Source organism: Myxocyprinus asiaticus, chromosome 32, assembly GCF_019703515.2.
Source record: "Myxocyprinus asiaticus isolate MX2 ecotype Aquarium Trade chromosome 32, UBuf_Myxa_2, whole genome shotgun sequence".
NCBI lineage: Eukaryota > Metazoa > Chordata > Actinopteri > Cypriniformes > Catostomidae > Myxocyprinus > Myxocyprinus asiaticus.
Genome location: NC_059375.1, coordinates 23176420 through 23196001, shown reverse-complemented (window position 1 = coordinate 23196001; position 19582 = coordinate 23176420). Strand labels below are relative to the sequence as shown.

The following is a 19582-nucleotide window of genomic DNA, read 5'->3' as shown; positions in this document are numbered from 1 at the left end:
TTCACACATAACACTAGAGCGAGAAAATTTCTTAACACGCCCAAGCCCACCCTCTCCTCACACATGTCTTTCCTCTCTTTCATTCTCTCCATCTCTCCTTCTTTTGTGTCTGTCCCTCTCCCCTCCTCTTCTTTGTGCCCTTTCTCCTCAGAATTTCATTGTTTGTTATTACCATGTTAGAGATAAAGGAGGTCTGAGGAATTAGCTTGTTCTTACAGTTGCAGAGAAAATCCGCTTAATACCCAGAGCCCGCAACCCCCAAATTTTTTTAACCTCAAAGCCTCTGCTTTCAGGATGGAACTGGAATGCATGTATCTTTGTGTTTGCTATATTTAGAAGAGGAAAAAGCATTTTGTAGGGTGCCAATTCCGTAGACAGTGTGCTTCATTGGCGGCTGAGAGTGAGCAGTCTGACCCATCTCCGGGGCCCCGTCGCAGCATCATGTCCTGGAAATGGGTGCATTTGTATAATATCACTGCTTTTATCCCTACTTTGTTAGCTGAGGACAAAGCCCAGACACTCCTCAAGCCCTCCCCGTTCATCTCCCCCCAAACAAACCTTTTTCATTAGAGCAACAAACACTTTCCCCTTCAATAGCCCAATACTGCGCATCATCCTCGCCATTGGTGAGCTCAGCATCTCCACAGGACCCAGGCTCTTTAAAGCACCTCTCTTCTTTCATGACACAGAGCTCGTTTAATTAAACCTCACTTAAGCCGGACAATAAGCTTTTGCGCAGGTCTGGGCTTGGCTCTCCGTGGGCTCGCCCCAGTATTCATGGCCGTCGTAAAGCGAAAGCCCGGTGAGAGAGAGAGAAAGAGAGAGAGAGAGAGAGAGAGAGAGAGAGAGAGAGAGCTATATGCCAGATACTTTGTTCACACAAGATGAAGAGTCAACAGCCACCCCCACACTATTTCTCTCCTAATAACAACCTTTAGAAAGACTCCGTCCGAGCACAATGAATCTCTACTCCCCTCCTCTCACTCTCACTCTCAATCACCCTCCAGCACAATGCCTAAAGCTCCACAGATCCCCAGGACCCTCGGCCCCACAACAGACACTTCTTTTATTGAAATTCTTTGGTGTTCTAATCCTCAGCTTCCTCTATAGGACAATAATGGAGTGTCAGTACTTTAGCTTTTTCCAGTGTGGCTATTATTAGACCGGCTTGGGTCACAAGCCCTCTCTTCCTCCTCTCTCCAGATCGAAATTATTTTTGACTAAGGGTTATTGAACGTATTACATATTTCAGGTTACTGTTATCCTTGTATGTAGAGCAAAGCACGTTGTCTGGCACACATTCTTAAGCAAATATCAAATCAGACGCGAGACATCAAGACCATATTTATTTTCAGAGTGCAACAGTCCAAACCCTAGGCCTCAAACTAAGAGATGTGAGAGAGTTCAGAATGAAAGGATTTGATAAAAAACTGGTAGTGGAAATAATGTCACTCTTCAAGTACTATAGACACTTTAAATATGACATTTGGGTATATACGGTTTGTTTGTGTTCGACAGTCTAGCAGATGTTGTTTCTGAAAAAGTCATGATTCGCTTCTGGAGGATTCAAATGAACCTCAGATTGTGATTTTCCTGTCCTTTTGGTTTAAATTAAGCAGTCTATCTTCTGACAGCTGGAAAGGATCTTTTATATGTTTTCTACTTATTCAGATGTTGTTTAAACTAATCAAAGCCCATTTTGATGACCCCTTTTTAACTGTCCATATGCTGTAAATTCTAAACTTTAATAAATTAATATAAAATATACAGGGTCCATGTTTGCAGCCAGTGACAAAGGTAAAAAATAAAAATAAAAATAAAAACCTTAAAGTGCCATGCACGGGATGCCTTTAGGCTGCAGTATCTCCAATGCAATAAACATAAATGCTCCAGAATATGATTAATCACTGTAGAGGTTCTGGTCGCAAGTTACTCACTGTGATGGTGACTTATAGAAAGAGTTTTCTATATAGTATAATTGTTTCTATATAGTATCATTGTGAGTTTAATAATAACATTGCTACAGTAACAGTAAAGAAGACATCAACATTGTGTTGATACTGACATCTTCTGGTTACTCTCTGTAATGTCAACACTTTCAAATTGCAGCTTAAATTCTTTGGAGACTGGAAACAAACTTGTACTGTATGATATTATGGAAGCTTTAGCATTGGTAGTGTAAGGCAGAATTACATTACATTATGATTTGAGACTGCTGTGGTCTTATAAAGCCCCCAAATCTTTAAAGCTATATTTATTTGGGAAAGAGAAATCAGTAAGTATATTTTAAAGGGGGATAGGTTAGGTTGGGTTTGGCTTAAAATATTTGAGGCATGCTGCTAGGGTATGTTCAAAATTCTAGTTAAAAACCTCTGGGGCAAATATGCGAATGTTTGTATGAACATGAACAGTCAGCGAAACTTTCGTCTGTGGTGCATCTCATATTAAAATCCCTTAGCTGTTGTCTTCTGTAAGACGAACAGTAGTAATTATGGAAGCTCTTTAAAATGAAATAAATTTGTGCCTCTATATACACTATGATTTTCAAGCATATTGACTTCACATTGATGACAGAATAAAGTCATCAGAAACCTCAAGGCAGCATCTGTTAAAAATATAATAAGAATTAAATTGTGAAGGCATCCAAGATTAAAAGGCAATGCCATTTGATGAGAATGGACGCAATTTATTTCTAGGGCTTTTTCCTGTTTGTCATAATGGAAATTTTATCTAAACTGCAGTCAGTGATTTACTCTGCACAAAGTTGTGATTTAAAAGTTAATTAATATCACAAGCAATTTGCCCCCAGGTGACAAAAAGACACAATGTTGCTGAGATTCTGTAAGAGACTAAACATAAACCTATCTTTAAAGATAGCCTGCTTTCAACAGGCATGGATCTTGCTGAAGGAAACACATCACGTTAGGAAACATAAATCTTCTGGCCTAAGGGTTGCATTGTTGAAGAATATCATAGTAGCATGTTCTGTGCTCCAAGATATAATTCAACATCTTTTAAAATGAAGTAGCTACCCGCCAAGAGCATTGTAAGAGCAAGACCGCAATGCTATGGAGTTGTGTGCATTTGCTGCAGTTTAATCATCATTAAAGGCGCTTACACGTCATTCAAACGTATGGCTCATGTTTCAGTTCCTACAGGGCAAAATGAGAGTTTACTGTGAAATTTCACAGTAAAGGAACATATCTGGCCCTGAGACTAGATAATGTCCTTTAGAAGCTTGTAATTGCCCTTACAACATTTGTTGGAGCTTTTTAGCTTGACAGCCATTATGCAACGTGCAGGATGGCGTGGTCAAGTCACACTGAGATGTTGCAGGACAACAGCAATAAAAAGCAGACTACAAGAATAAACATTGGTATAGTCATTCTTCAAATACAGCAATTTAAATGTCAATCAAGTAGCTTTTAGGTTATATACAACTCTAGTTTTCCCATAGAACACCTTCTGTTTTTCATAATGAAAGTATTGACCTCTCTCCTGTTTTAGGTCGCTTATATTAGGGTGTCTCCAGAGTGGATTGCCTAACCATAAACATTGCGTTCAAATGTTTGAATCATGTGCATCTGATGTGCAAAGTTAAACAAGACTTAAATGACTCTGATGCAATTCACCTTGTGAAGATGAACGTGACATTTTCGTTGTGATCCTATTTCTTTTCATTCTGTTGGAGAATCTCAAATATGGTCTGAATATTTAAGTGTTTAGCAGCAGAATAACGCAATATATGATCTGCTTGAGGCTTCAAAAATTAATTAGATAATGGTTCTACATGCATCATTAATGCAATGAAAGCTTCTACACTTTAACAACATGATACAAAGCTTCCACTGTTATGTGTGTTGTTAACATGAAATACCTACCTACTTTTCTTTTTTTACAACATGCACAAATATAAAATCCAATAAAAAAGGAATATAAATAAATAATAAACAAAAGTCAGTTGTGTGAAAAATGATCAAAACTATATAAAACCAATAAATATTAAAATAAGTTTTCACTGCGTTCCTGCTTTTACAGAATTCTATAGACATTAAGTAATTTTGCAATTTTGTATGAGACATTTTTTTTTTTAATTATTATTATTATTTGGCGATCATTTCATCTTGTGAATAAATAGTCTTCCATAAATAGGCCTAATTAATAAAATTCTGTGTTGACATCATTTTCTTGTTAGTTACATACCATCTCAGCTTAAATTTTCATGGCTGTACAGCCACTTGAGTTTTCCTGTGATGATTTTGTCTAAACATGTGTAATATTCTTTTGAATAAACTACTATTCCCATAAATCATTGTATCTTTCCGTGACGTCGAGGGAGGCGTGAGCCTGTTCAGCAAATTAACAACGTATCGAACGCTGATTGGCGTATATCCTTCATGTGACTCATGGCATCCAATCAGCGACCAGCCCGATGAATTCATTTCCATCTCTTTAAATGTGAGTTCTATAAATGATGACGTGCAACTATGAAGTCTTGCTGTGTTGTCACCATCTGTTTGCACAAGAGCAAAGTGATTCAAAGCAAACATGATGAAATAAACATGCGTGTCAAGTTTAATGTGCGCAAAACCGCAGCGACAGTGAAGAGCTTGCTCAACAAATGAAGATTTCCTGAGGTACCATTTGAGAAAAGAAACAACAACAAGAGACAGCAATTATTTGGGGGCGACCAATTTACCATTTATCTCGAAGTTTCTGGGTGATTTGTGAAGAAGTTTCCTTTATAATATTTTACTGTAAGTGAAGTTATCCGTCATTTAAACTAGCATTAATTTAAGTCGTTTTAAAAGTTGTGTTGCTTTTGCATGTTGATGGAGGTTTTCATTTTTAATGACTTTTAATGACAAAAATAGACTTTAAATATCATATTATGATTAACTAAATGTAATTTTAAACACATGTGCATTTCAATGTGTTTCTTTTCACTGTTCAGAAAGTGTGCTAGGATGAACGTGGGTACGGCGCACAGTGAGGTGAATCCAAACACCCGCGTGATGAGCAGCAGGGGCATATGGCTCACCTATGTGCTTGGCATCGGACTCCTACACATCACATTACTCAGCATACCCTTCGTCAGCGTCCCGGTGGTTTGGACTCTCACCAACCTCATCCACAACATTGTAAGAGATGCTCAATAGCATGTGCCCACATGCAGTGGAATTCTTTGGAGTTTCATAATGTAAATGTGGCACAGCTGCTTTCTTTAGAGCTTTTTAAGATGCAAAGGCTTAAAATAGTGCAGTGTTTGACTATCCCCAGCTGCAGGAATTCTAAAATGGTATTTTCCTTGCTGAAGTTTGGCCTGTTCAGTTGCTGGCTCCAGGTTCTGTAATTTCAGCCAATGGCAGACTTACAGGTCCATCCTGTATTGCCTTTCTTAGTGTTCCTGTTCCCAAAAGAGATCAGCTCTTGGTGTTGTCCTAAGAGTTTAACAACATCTGCTGATAAAGAATTGAATAATTACGCCAAAGGTGATGTTCCAGTCTCACTGTAACTTTCTTTCTGCTATAGTGCATGTATATCTTACTACACACGGTGAAAGGTACGCCGTTTGAGACCCCGGACCAAGGCAAGGCCCGGCTACTGACCCACTGGGAACAGATGGACTACGGGGTCCAGTTCACCGCCTCCCGAAAGTTTCTTACCATCACCCCTATAATACTGTAAGAGTGTTCCCCTTCACTCTGTGCAATTATGAGCTTCGTTATGTCATGCAAATTTGTTTCCGTGCTTGAATTGAGCACATGCATTGTGAATACTTTCACAGCTTGCTCTGCATGACCATGAGCAAGAGGCAGTGATGCTGACTTCCTGTGGTGTCTGCTGGCAAGGAGAGCTGTATTTAGAAACAGTTAGTCAGTCAGTCAGGTCATTTTTCTCTACTCTCTCCTGAGTTCTTTCCTCTTAGAGTGAGGATCTATCTATTATAGTGAGGGATCAGCAAGTTTATTTAAGATGAGTTTATTTGTACAGTGTTTTTCCACAATAGATATTGCATATTGTTCCAAAGCATTTTTATAAGGAATAGTGCCAAAAACAACAGTGAAAAGAAATTCTCCCTAAACTGTACAAGTAGATGAGAAAGATACCTTGGGAGTAACCAAGACTGGGAATGCCCACCTCCTCAGGCTGGCACATATTTAAACAAATTTATAGAAAGCATACTATCAATCATACTTGCATAAATACACAACGTAACAGTATTAATAATAATACTTAGTAATTTGTTGTTTAATTATCTAGTTTCTACTGCTTCTCTCTTTGGCAACATGAAATGGGGCCTCACATACCTAATATTTTCTTTTTAAAATGTGAGTGCCTTTTTTTTTTTTTTGTGAAATTGTGATGCCTTCTAACATTTTGACTATAAAAGCACTTTACTAACATTTTATTCGTTTTTAAGAGTCTTTAAATCATCTTTTTATTGGATGGATGGTTTTTACTGCATGATGTTACAGCATGAAAGCACATCCTGTGTTTCTGTTGGATGCAGTGTTGTACTGCGCTTGCTTAGGCAACATCTATAGGCTGTGCATCATGTTTCTGACTGACGACTGACATGATCTCGTCCTTGTCCTCTACAGGTATTTCCTGACCAGTTTCTATACAAAGTATGACAGGGTGCACTTTGTCATCAACACCATTTCCCTGCTCACTGTGCTTATCCCCAAACTGCCTCAGTTCCACGGGGTCCGTCTCTTTGGAATTAATAAGTACTGATGAGGTCACAGGACCACAAAGGCTCCCTTAACCTGCTATATTTCCTGTTGGCCATATGTCAACCCATCTTGACCTTCGGCACAAGAAGATCTGTTGCGTACATGTGTGGACGTTCAGAGCACTTCATGACTTATTCTGTAGGAATGAAAGAAGTGGGACATTTAGGTCTTCATAGGAAGCTCTGCTGCTTTGTGGTCGGAATGGCTGAATAATCTGCTGTGGTGTCACTTGAAATAATGTTTTTTTAGTGTAACGCTTGGTAGACATACAAACACATTTGTAGAATCACCAGCAGAATGCAGCAGATGCTTCATAGAGAGTCTTTGGAGGTGTTAGGACCCCTGTTCTACTGTGTTGAAACAGACGGAGACATTGCAAAAGCAATGTAGCTTATCAGCATTATGTAAGTCATTTGGAGTGTTAGCATTCAGTCATGTGGCAGAAATGCTGCTTTGATGGCAGTGAATCGGATGGGTCAAAATTGTCCAGGACACAGTGTGATGCTATGCTGGACTGGTTCGTCCTCTCTTCATAACATTTTTAGGATCCACATTTTTAGGACCCAAGTCAGTGCTTCCTGAGGTACAGGTGTTTAAAGAGAGAAGAAAGGTACAGTGGCAAGAAAAAGTATGTGAACACTTTGAAATTACCTGCATTTCTGCATTAATTATTATCTGCTTAAAGTAATGACAAACAATTAACAGCACTTGTTGTTGTCAATACTGAATATATGATTTAAAACATTCACAGTTTAGGGTTGAAAAAGTATGTGAACCTCTGGGCTAATGACTTCTAAAAAGCCAATTTGGAGGCATGTGTTTCAGTCAAGAAGCTGAGATTGTAGGTTTGGAATGTAGAGGTGCTTGGCTCTATAAAAACAGTACAGTCTGGGGATTGACAGAGTCTGAACTTCTCAAGAAGCATGTGAACCATGCTCTGGTCATAACAAATGTCAGAGGATCTTAGAAGAAATGTAGAGATGCATGAAGCTGGAAAAGGCTACAAAACAGTTTCAAAAGATCTGGATGTTCACCAATCCACATTACGACAAACTGTCAACAACTGGGGGAGATTTAGCACTGTTGCTACTTTCCCTAGGGGTGGGCACCCTGCAAAGATTGCCCCAAGAGCACATTGTGCAATGATGAAGAAAGTGAAAAAGAACCTAAGGGTAAAAGCAAAAGATCTGCAGAAATCTTTTAAACTTGCTAATGTCTCTGTTCATGTGCCCACTATAAGAAAAACACTGAAGAAGAATGTGGTGTCCTCCCATGAACACCAGAGGAAACAAATGCTCTCTAAACAAAACATTTCTGCACATCTCAAGTTTGTGAAAGACCACCTTGATTCTCCACAAAGCTTCTGGGATAATGTTCTGTGGACAGATGAAACAAATGTACTTTTTTGGCAAAAAAAACGCACAATACTATATTTGGAGGAAAAAGGCGCTTCACACCAACACCAAAACCTCATCTTGGTGGAGGAAGCATCATGGTTTAGGACTGTTTTGCTGCATCAGGACTTGGAGAGCTTGCAATCATTTAGGGAACGATAATTTTGAATAATGAAAATTGTGTCGAGAGATTTTACAGAAAATGACAGCGTAGCGATCTGTCATCTGAAACCTAAAAGAGGTTGGGTGATACAACAAGACAATGACCCAAAGCACACTAGCAAATCTACAACAGAATGTCTAAAAAGGTGGAAGTCTGAGTCCAGACTTCAACCCAATTGTGGCATTAGTTGAAGAGGGCTGTTCATGCAAGAAATACCCAACAAACAGATTTGTAGGGGGGAATGGTGCAAAATCCCTCATCAGAGTTTTACAAGGCTGATCAACAGCTACAGGAAGTGTCTGGTGGAGGTTATTGCTGCTGAAGGAGGCTCTACCGGTTATTAAATACAAGGGTTCATATACTTTTTTCAACATGGACTGTGAATAATTAAACAACAATTTTAATAAGACAAAAATGACAGTTATTTGTTTGTCATTACTTTAAGCAGATTGTGTTTGTTTATTATTAGGCAAAGATCAGACTAAATGCAGGTACTGTAATTCCAAAGGGTTCATATACTTTATCTTGCCACTGTACAGTGTTTCTGTAGAGGGTGGAAGAGGCTATTTTTAGGTAAGACTAGTTGCTGTTTCACTTAATGTTCTCTTAAAGTGAAAGAATAGTTTAATAGTTTGAGACATCACCCTGTCTTCCTAAAACTTCCGCCAGTCCCCTATTTTATAGCTTTACCTCTGAAATACAAAGGCAAAATACAGTAACTACACATTTTGCCAAAATTAAGTTGTGACTGAAAGTGGGTCTCTTCATAGACTATGATCTGTCCTGTGACAAACTGATTTGGTTCAATTATGCTCAGATTCAGAGAAAACTGAGTTTCAATGTTGGCATAGTTACTAATGTTATGCCTTTGTAGGGAATATAGGGTATAGACATGTTTTTAGACAACTAGAATAATTTTATGTGATTTTAAAAAATGTTAAACCGATTATGCATATCTTTGTTGCGGTGCTACAGTACACCTACAGTAGGAGGTTACATGATTAGTGTTTTAACCAGAACCCTTGGTTTAATCTGTATGAATAAAACATCTAAGACCAGCTTTAGTTGATTTTAAAGGGAACACAGGTACAGGGAATATTGGACCGATTGGTCCTCTTTATTGTTCAAGAGAAGAGATGTAGTCTAATAGTGTGGGAACATTGGACTGTATGTTTTGGACTGTAATCGGCATCATTGGACTGTGGGACTGCATGTCCCAGAGTGAGTGTTCACAGCCTTGATGTTTTTGCAGTGTTCTAAGTTACAGAATTATTCTGTGAATGATGAGGTGTTCAAGTGCTTTTATGCGCATGTTCTTTTATTACATCAGCGCTTTGGACTGATGTCATGACTCATGTCTGAATATGTAAATTAGGCATATTAAGTGGATCGACAGACCTTGTGATTGTGATATGCATTTTGCAGGACAGCACTTATTTTTGGTAACCGAAAATGTATTGAAATTAAGTTTTTGTAGTATTCCAATATTGAATATTATAAGGTGTGACCAGGGTTGGGGAGTAACGGAATACATGTAACGGGATTACGTATTTAAAATACAAAATATTCCACTACAGTTACAATTTAAATCATTGGTATTTAGAATACAGTTACATTCAAAAAGTATTTTGATTACTGAAGAGATTACTTTGCATTTTATTGTCATTTGTTTCATTTAATATTTAGTCCTTTTCAGATGGAAAACATTTATACATATAAATGATGCGATGAAAAGTGATTGGAACAGCAGTGAAACACTTTCTTATGATGTGTTACATTCATACGAGCAGACAGAGAAGTAAGTTTGAAGTAAGTTTGGAGCAGAAGAAATAGAAATAAACCTTGTGTAAATTGTCAGCTTTACGCTAAGCTAAAATGCTATTTCTAGCCATTTTACATGTAAATGTTACCAGGCACGATCATATTTTTTTTTATCAAGAAAATTCACATTGGATCATAATTTCTTTTTTCTAGTAAGACCTTTTGTATTGTATTCTTTTGTATTCTTGATGGTAATGTTTGTATTGTTTTCCTGTAAAAATATCTAAAAAAATCTTTAAAACAAGATCAATTTGATCTATCTTGTTTTAGAAACAACACTGCATAAGATATAAAATTTTTCAGTAAATGTATTTTTAACATGTTTATTTTGTCTTACTGTACTGGCAGAGTTTTTATAGTCAAAACAAGTGAAAAAAATCTACCAGTGCTGAAGTAGTAATCCAAAGTATTTAGAATACGTTACTGACCTTGAGTAATCTAACGAAATACATCACAAATTACATTTTACAGCATGTATTCTGTAATCTGTAGTGGAATACATTTCAAAAGTAACCCTCCCATCCCTGGGTGTGACTAACTCTAGTGTCATTTTACCTCATTCTTACTGTGCAAGATTATGAAAATGTTGCTTTGAAAACTGTGTTCCTTGCCTTTGTAGTTTCACATTATTTTATTGTCTTATTCTTTGTAGCCATTTTATTTTAAATATGAAGTGCACGTTCTGATTGCAGTGTTTGTTTTATTGCTGCCTCTCTTTGATGGTTCGCATTACAGTCAGAAAAATTGTGAAACCTGTATCCTGCGTATGTGTAGCAACAACTAATCCTCAGTACAAACAGTTTATCCACTAGTTTTATTTTGTTTATAAATCATATCAATGTTTCTGTGTATTTCTTTTCATGCCAAATCATGTTTAATATCAACATGTTCAGTATTCCTAATAATATTACTATAATCAAAACTGTATTGTCCACCCTCTCAGTTTAAGCAGTATTTTAGACAAAAAGGCATAATTACTTAATGATTGGTTGACGGGGTATGTTTTACTGCAGTGCATACTGGGAGCTGGCAAATCATCAAACATTGTTCAATATTAAATAGTTGTTCAGACAACTTAATCTAGCTGGGGCAATATTTAGGGTGATATTGTTCGTCTAACATGTGTTTAGATTCAAAGTAATTTACATTTAGTATTGAAGATCTTGCGATAAATTATGTGATGTTATCTGGCACCCAATGTAGTTGATTCAACATTTTTTTGAGTTGAGGTTGCAAAAACGCTTGTTAATTCAGCTTAAGTATACAAATTGATACAATGACAACTTAACATGTTAAGTTGACTTCAGCGTTTTAAGTTGTCAACTCAGAAGCACTCTCATGCTCAGATAAATTGATTGAACTAAAAAAATTCCAGTAGCGTAATCATGAAAATCTTCCACCTAGCTCAAAACACCCAAGTTATAAAGGTAATATGTAGGGATTTATGTTAACTGCACTCAAGTCATTTGGGTTAAAGCAACATCAAGGTTAACAGTGTGGTTCTTGGTGATGATAAATTTGTTTATTTTCTTATTCTTGCATTTGAATGTCTGTTTTCAACATTGTGATGGGGCTGATTCCATTTAAAAATTACTGTATAGTTGATGGTTCATTCGTTTATTTAGAATTCAGAGTTTAAAGTTCGTCAGCAGGCCTTCAATTTTCATTATTTGCAGATGTTTTTGCACTTATTTGATTTGCTTGAGTTGTAGTTAATGGGACTATCCCTAGAATTTAACCTCCTCGCATACTGTGTTTGCATGTAAACAGTATTTTTGTCATTGTGTATGTAACAGAGTTAACGCTGCTGCCAATGAGTCTGAGAACTAGTTTTTCGTATGTGTTGCGGTTTGGTAGGATGCTAATTTACATGTAAAATTTTTGTATTTGTCATACACTTTTATCCAAAGCAGCTAGTGTGCATTCAAAGTATACATTCTATTAGTACATGCTTTTCCTGGGATTCAAACCCACAACCTTAGTGTAGCTACAAGAACATTGTTGTGGTTCACATCAGTGGCAGAGCTTTTCTTTCTTGTATAGCCAAGAGATTAAAAGGTATTGTAGAATTTACTGGTGCAGCAGAGCTTTTCGGACAAACTCAGTTACATTACTGTTCTAGCATCTCTATCCTGACAGTTTCCTCCTGTTCACATTCACACAGTGATTGTGATTGACGGCATCAATTAGGCGACTCCCATAGCAATTCACTCAGTGCATAATGTCATGCTATGCAATATGCTTAAATACCAGGGAAAATCGCATCCTGCAACTAATGAAGCATGCTTATCAGTTAATGTAAAACATAGTGTAGTAATAAATGAATGAACGCTAGGCATACAGTACATGACATTTAAAAATGACCTGGCTGAATGAAAACCTTCACAGACATTTAAACAGTCCCTCCCAAACTGAATTCTGCTATTATTTACTCAACCTCATGCCTTTACAACCCATATGACTGACTTTCTTCTTTGGAACACAAAAATAAATGTCAGGATGTAAATTTTTGGGTGAACTCTCCCTTTAATGTTGATCTACTGTATGTCTGCAACATGGACCAAACCATATTTTAACCCAGAAAACTGGCCCTTTTAAGGTGATTTCTTGTAGTTGCACAAATGAGACAGTTTACTTGGATGACATCGATACTACACATTAAAAACAGTCGAGTTTGCTTGAATCCATACAGCTGGGTCAAAGCATGATCTGGGAGGCGAGCACACCAGTATTGCAGCTTGTGCAACGTGAGCCAGGTCTGTGCTCTTGGGCTGTTACCCAAAGCCAGCAACTTTTTAAACATTGACTAGGTGAGAGTTGGTCACAATCAGCCAGAGTGAGGCCTCATGTGTTAGTCTTAGTTCTCCATTACTTGCTACAGCCTGTGCAAGCTGTCTATCGGCCTGTTAACACATTTTCCACACACCTCTCCTCAGTGAGCAGACAGATTCCAACCGTGAGGTGTTTCCTTCGTTCTTATAGTGGCTTACCTAATCTTTGTAACTAGCATAATTTTAACACTACAGATGGTTCCTGGTTTGTCTTTTTGAATATTGTATCCCATAGTGTTGTCAGTTGCAATACAATAACATTGGTCTGTACCTTTAGCAGGTAAGGAAGGTTAGAGAGTGATATACAGTGCCCCCCCAAAATATCTGGACACTTAAGCCAATTAATGTATTAATGCTTTTGCATTATAAAACAAAATACTAAAACAAGTGGCATTTTATTTAACAGGAAGATAACACAAGCACAAACGCACACACAAAAAAGTTTTCAAATGGTTAAACTTTAGAGGAACTGACTTTATACATCCATTAAAAATGACCTTGGGACAGGTTGAGTCATCACAAAAGTGGATAAGAAAAGGTAGTGCTGAATAAAATATCTAGCATTATTTATTTGCAGATTGCATTTGGTGTAATATTTTATAATCTGATGCAATGAAATTAACACATCTTAAGTGAGGCTTAAAGGGATACTTCACCCAAAAGTGTAATTTCTCTCATTTACTCACCCTCATGCCATCACAGATATGTGACTTTCTTTGCTGAACGCAACTTAAGATTTTTGAAGAACATCTCAGCTCTCCACAAGTTTGAAGGTCCAAAAAGCATATAAAAGCAGCATAAATGTAATCCACACGACTCCAGTGGTTAAATCTATATCTTCAGAAGCTATATGATTGGTGTAGGTGAGAAATAGTTCAATATTTAAGTCCTTTTTTTTTTTTTTTTTACTCAATTCTTCTCTCTGGCCAGTAGGTGGCGATATGCACAAATAATGCAAATCACCAAAAACAAAAGAGGAATGTGAAAGTGAAGATTTATAGTAAAAAAGGACTTAAATATTGATTGGTTTCTCACCCACACCTATCATATCACTTCTGAAAATATGGATTATACCACTGGAGCCATTTGGATTACTTTTATGCTGTCTTTGTGATTTTTGGACTTTCAAAGTACTGGCCACCATTCACCTGAATTGTATGGACCTACAGAGCTCAGATATTCTTCTAAAAATATTTATTTGTGTTCAGCAGAAGAAAGAAATTCATACACTTATGGGATGGGATGAGGATGAGTAAAGTAGTGATAGCAATAAGACTATCTTTACATACTGACCGAGTTTGACCAAAGTGAGCAGTCTCTGGTTTGACCAACTGAAATGAGGGTTTGAGAACATTTTGAGGTGTCTGATTAAAAATACTTTAAATTGTCTGCTTGTTTAATATTTTTTGAAATAAAAATGAATATGAAAAATTTTTTTTTTCCCTCTCTCTCTCTTTATTGTACTGACACGATGTGCTAAAAGCTGCAACAGTCAGGACTATTTGAATACCTGGGTTGGGCACTAGGTGTCAGCACTAGCACTTTAATAATGTTACATTACTGCATGCAAAATGTGGCCTTGAGAACTAGTTCATTCTACTGAATGATTCCTTTTTATTGTGGTTTTTGGTTACCATCGAGACAGAATGAAGAACTGGGCAAACAAGTAGGCATTGATAATGTTTTTACAAATAGGATGTCATCCTTTTTGTGTATTGGTAGCCCTCATAAAAAATAAATAACATAAAAGTCCTTGATTGTAGTCTAATTGATATTGGATCATGGGAACAGTGGCGTATCCAGGACATTTTTACTGGGGTGGACAAGATGGGGCACAGACCTAGTGTGGGGTGGCAATACCAGGAAAACCTTTATGAATGGCACATGATCAAAATGTGTAAATATCGCATTGCTTTGCATCAACATCTACACATGTAGAATAAATGAATTCTTAAACTCATGTTAGCATTCACTGAATTGTTTGTATTCAATATCAGACTGTTGTTTTGACATTTGACAGTTTTCTATTCCTGTTCTATTTCAACCAATTACAGTTTCTGGGAATCTCTGGTTATTTTAACATAACATCCATTTTTAAATCAGTAATTGTTTAGGAAAAGTCAGTTACACATATTTAAGAGCTATTCTCATTGTAGAGAATTAATCTGCGTATAACATCAGGTATAGTGTATAATCATAAAAAGATACAAGTACAGGTGATAACTGATTGAGGCGAAATTCAATCAATCATTCAATCAATTATTCATTCATTTATTAGCTATAACTGCACTGTCCAGCAGAAATATTGTTAAATTGGGTACAAATCAGTGTGTGAAATTGGCAACGAGGGCTTATAGGTGTCTGTCTGGAAACCCCAAAATTGCAGATTGTTCTGATAGCTTCAGTTACTTTGAATATTACCAAATAAAATAATTAGTCAAATCATTTGCAGCATTTAAGTGCAATTTGCCCTGCCTCTGCATATTTAAAATGTCAAATAAGGTATAAAAACTTTGAAGATTTTATTGGTCTGACTGACCAATAATACACATAAAGAGCTCATAAATAACTCATGTAAAGATTTAAAGTACAGACACAGCACAAACCTTTCCTTTTCACACACAGGTTAGCCATATATATAACTTTTGCTATTGAACATATACATCTGTAAAACACTTTACACACCTCCGTCATTAAATCAGAAAACATGGCATTTCATATTTCATGTCAATATAAAGATAACATGCTGAATGTGGTGTAGGGTCTAGCTTACTCTTTAACCTAGCTACTGTAACAATGAAAAAATGTTTTCACATTCACATGGAAATTTGGGATAAATTAAACATTAGATTAGATGAACATACCTCTCAATTAACAGCTTTCTTTTTGACCACAAATCGACTTCGTCAACTCATTGGAAGTTGGAGGTAGACGCTAGCTCGTGTCAGTTTCGTGCTTCTGACCGACCATTATACTCCAGACCTGGCGCCCGCGACCCGCGGCACCTGCCTGGCCGCCCGCGACCTGCCCCTCCCCCCACTGATCAAAGATCAGCTCACACAGCTTCAGTCCCACCACTACTATAATGGTCAGAAATATAAATCTGACCCTGGGTCAGTGTGGCTCTAAATCAACAAATGACCTGAGATGTCATCTTTGATTGACAGGTGTTTCTACTGGTTCTTCGTTCTTGTGTTGATGAACATGATGAACTACCAATCAGTTCTGGGGTGGCCACAGGGTGGCCAATGAGATTTCAGGGGTGGCCCAGGCCACCACAGGCCACCCCCTAAAATCGCCACTGCATGGGAACATGTACTGTTTTTGTTCATGTGATTAACAAAATTGTATTATCCTACTGTCATGTAGTATGATGGGCACTTTTAGGCAGCAGGGGGTAGTATATGCTATAAATTGATGCTAATCCAAAGTGGCATTTGCCACCCAAAAATAGGACTGCCAATGGATAAAGGCTCATTTATTTTTTAGTTGAGATGGCATTTAGCAGACTTTATAAGGTTTAATAGTTTAGTGTGTTCAATGCATTGCACATAACAGTGATTTGAATTGCGATTGATATTTTCTCAGCTTGGTTTACTCTTAAATGTTTAGAAATGGTCTCAAGTGTATGGGCGGCTTTGTGATCTCTCATTTGAAAAATACACAAAGGCGGCTTTATCTTTTGCCACCCACAGCTTTTATTCAATCTTTTATTCTGTCCTCACATCCTCTAGTCTATGTCCTTGACTGTCTTCTGGCTTTGTCTCTCTCTTCTCTCTCTGTCTGTAAGGTCTGCCCATCAGTTCAATCAGCTGGATGGAAACATGACTGAAATCTGTGCACTGGGAGAACATTGGAAACCCCCTGGGTTTTAAATTCTCAATTTCCTCTGCAATGCGTTGACATTTGAAGTTCCTACAGAAACGAGAGCTGAGAGGAGCTTACTTTGAAAGTAAGCACATGGTTATTTAAAAAGAAGTCCAGGATGTGAGGCATACAGATGTTCCATTGTGTGTTGTAGCTGTTTGTGCTTGTGTAAAAGTTTTTTGTTTTTTATTTACTAAAACTGAATCTGGTGGAGGGGGATTACATTTACAAATATTTGAATAACCCAACAAATGATGACTATGTGAGGAGTGGGTCCCTGGAGGCCTGGACACTGCAGTCACTATATCTTATTTACCACTTGTCCCACTGCCCAAAGAGCAGATGCACTGAAGGGGAGGTTACACTGGATTACGGGTATACATAGAGTTGCCCCTGATTAGGTGCATTAAACATGAAGAATTGATCCCTCCAGGATCTGTATGATTCAGGACAGCCACTGCTCTGAAAAGAGGCCTAAATATGTATTTTTAGAGTAGGAAAGCACATACTGTATGGATGGATAGGATGCCCGCCCAATATACGTAGAAAGGAGCTGTAAAATGTCCCTGATATAGCCTATAAAATAATTTGCAAGTCTAACAAAACATGTTTTATTGCTCTCAGTCTCATATGTCTAACTCTCATACTTTCACAGTATTATCTAATTCAAATGTCATAAGCCTATTTGATTTTCAAAAGCACACCTGTTACCACAAAGTACGCTTTCATTCACAGTTCTGAAGTGACCACATTTTACTTCAGGGTAGCTACAGTGAAATCAGTTCAAAAAATTATGACAAAGATGAATTTGTTTAATATCCGAGGGATGTCATAGGAGTTGTCACAGACAAAAACCTTGAGGTTTACTGTTAATAACTCTATATTAAGAGACATTAATCATGTCATGTATGAATATATCAAAAAATAAAAAAAAATGTTTAAAGAGACAAATTTCTTTGTTTTACAGTATAACCAAGATGTACATTCAAAACAACTATTATAGCTTTTGCCCCCCACCCCCAAAAGCCAAGTACTAGAGGTCTGATCACCAGAGCAATAACCGTTTTGAGAGAAGTCTAAGCACACATTAGGGACAAATTAGCATCCCATGCATGAGGGATTAGCATCTCAAATGCTTAATCGGACAATTGTCTTGCTGCTAAGACTCTAAGAATCAGCCACTAAATATTAGAGCAGCTAAAGCCCACTTCCACTTCAAATCTTCAGCACTTTTTGTTTGTCTATGTGGCAGGGGTGATATGGTTAACATTGTTTCACTAGATTTGATATATTTGTCCATGTTTTTTTTTTTTTTATATTTATGATGAATATAAAATTATCAAGTTATAAGTTTTCTTCTTGTTTGGTTAATATTGAAAGGATCTACAATAGAAAACACTAGGGTGTTTTCATCTATGTTATGCCTCATTTTCTTTTTTTGCTTGATGGAGGAGGTATGTGTGTTGAGCAAGTACTCACTACTTATGCGTTTATCTAATCATCAGCCAATCATGTAGCAGAAGTGCAATGCATACAATCATGCAGATACTGGTCAGGAGCTTTAGTTAATGTTCACATCAACCATCAGAATGGGGGAAAAATTTGATCTCCGTTATTTTGACCATGGAATTATTGTTGGTGCCAGATAGGCTGGTATGAGTAATTCTGTAACTGCTGATCACCTGGGATTTTCACGCACAATAGTATCTAGAGTTTACTCTGAATGGTTCCAAAAACAAAAATACATCCAGTGAGCAACAGTTCTGCAGACAGAAAGCTTTGTTTATGACAGAAAGGCTACGATAACTCAGATAACCACTCTGTACAATTGTAGTGAGCAGAATAGCATCTCAGAATGTACAACATGTTAAACTTGAGGCATACGGGCTACAACAGCAGAAGACCATGTCGGGCACTTTATTAGGACCATAGTGCTCATAATAAAGTGCACAGTGAGTGAATATAATGTTGTTTTTTTTTGTTTGTTTGTTTTTTTTGGCAATAATGCGTTGTATTGTATGTTGCTTCTACTGAAATGTTTTTTTATTCCATTGTACATTTTATGTCTGTTCTGCCCTGCAGAGGCAGTGACTTCTCATTTAAAAATAAATAAATAAATAAATTGGACCTCTGTGACAAACTGCAGTAGTTTGGTTCAGTATGCTCAGTTTCAGAGAAAATGTGGCTGGGTAATCAAAACATTTTGAAGACATTATAGTCAGTTTCAGTAAGGCATGTAACGGTATAAAATTTTCACATCATGAAAATTGCTGAAGCTTTTATCATGGTATACAGTATTATCACGGTATTGAATTAAATTACAAAAATGGGTTGAAAGGTAAACAAACTTTGTTCTATTAGTAACAAGTTACATTTTTTCAATGCTAAACTAACCTTTTTAATTTACAGATTACAAAGAACTTTTAAAGAACCCTGAATATAATAATAAAAAACAATAATAAAAAAAATGATTGAACATTTAAATTACATACAAAATAATAATAATAATAATAATAAATACATTTACAATAAAAATACGCAAACGCTACTGTGTAGCTAGCGGAGTTTCAGCGAACTACTCTTCGGCCACTTGAAAGCAAGCTACACATTATCTGAAAATGGCAATAACAGTTGACATTTTTGTCGTCTTTGAGTGTTGTCTCTCAGTTTTCAAAACCATTTGAAAAAACTAGCAGAACTGTCAAAACGTACTTTTTATCTCACCGAATTGCATGGAATGATTGTCCCGCAGATGACCGAATGTGT

The 19582-nt window shown here is 37.0% G+C and overlaps 1 protein-coding gene across 5 annotated transcripts in view; it reads left to right on the top strand.

Annotated features, from left to right (window-relative positions):
• Nucleotides 1-4485: 4485 nt before the first annotated feature.
• Nucleotides 4486-19582, top strand: part of LOC127422828 (ORM1-like protein 3) — a 63277-nt gene continuing 48180 nt past the window's right edge. For 3 of the 5 annotated variants that reach the window (XR_007894229.1, XR_007894228.1, XR_007894230.1), the window contains exons 1-3: nucleotides 4486-4757; nucleotides 4955-5141; nucleotides 5533-5684. Coding sequence is in view for 2 of the 5 variants with exons in the window: in XM_051666619.1 (XP_051522579.1) it covers nucleotides 4968-5141; nucleotides 5533-5684; nucleotides 6606-6741 (462 nt within the window). In the remaining 3 variants the exon portion in view is untranslated. Of the gene's footprint in view, nucleotides 4758-4954; nucleotides 5142-5532; nucleotides 5685-6605; nucleotides 10810-19582 lie in introns of those variants that run through there. The other 2 variants (XM_051666619.1, XM_051666618.1) reach the window with 2 other exon arrangements.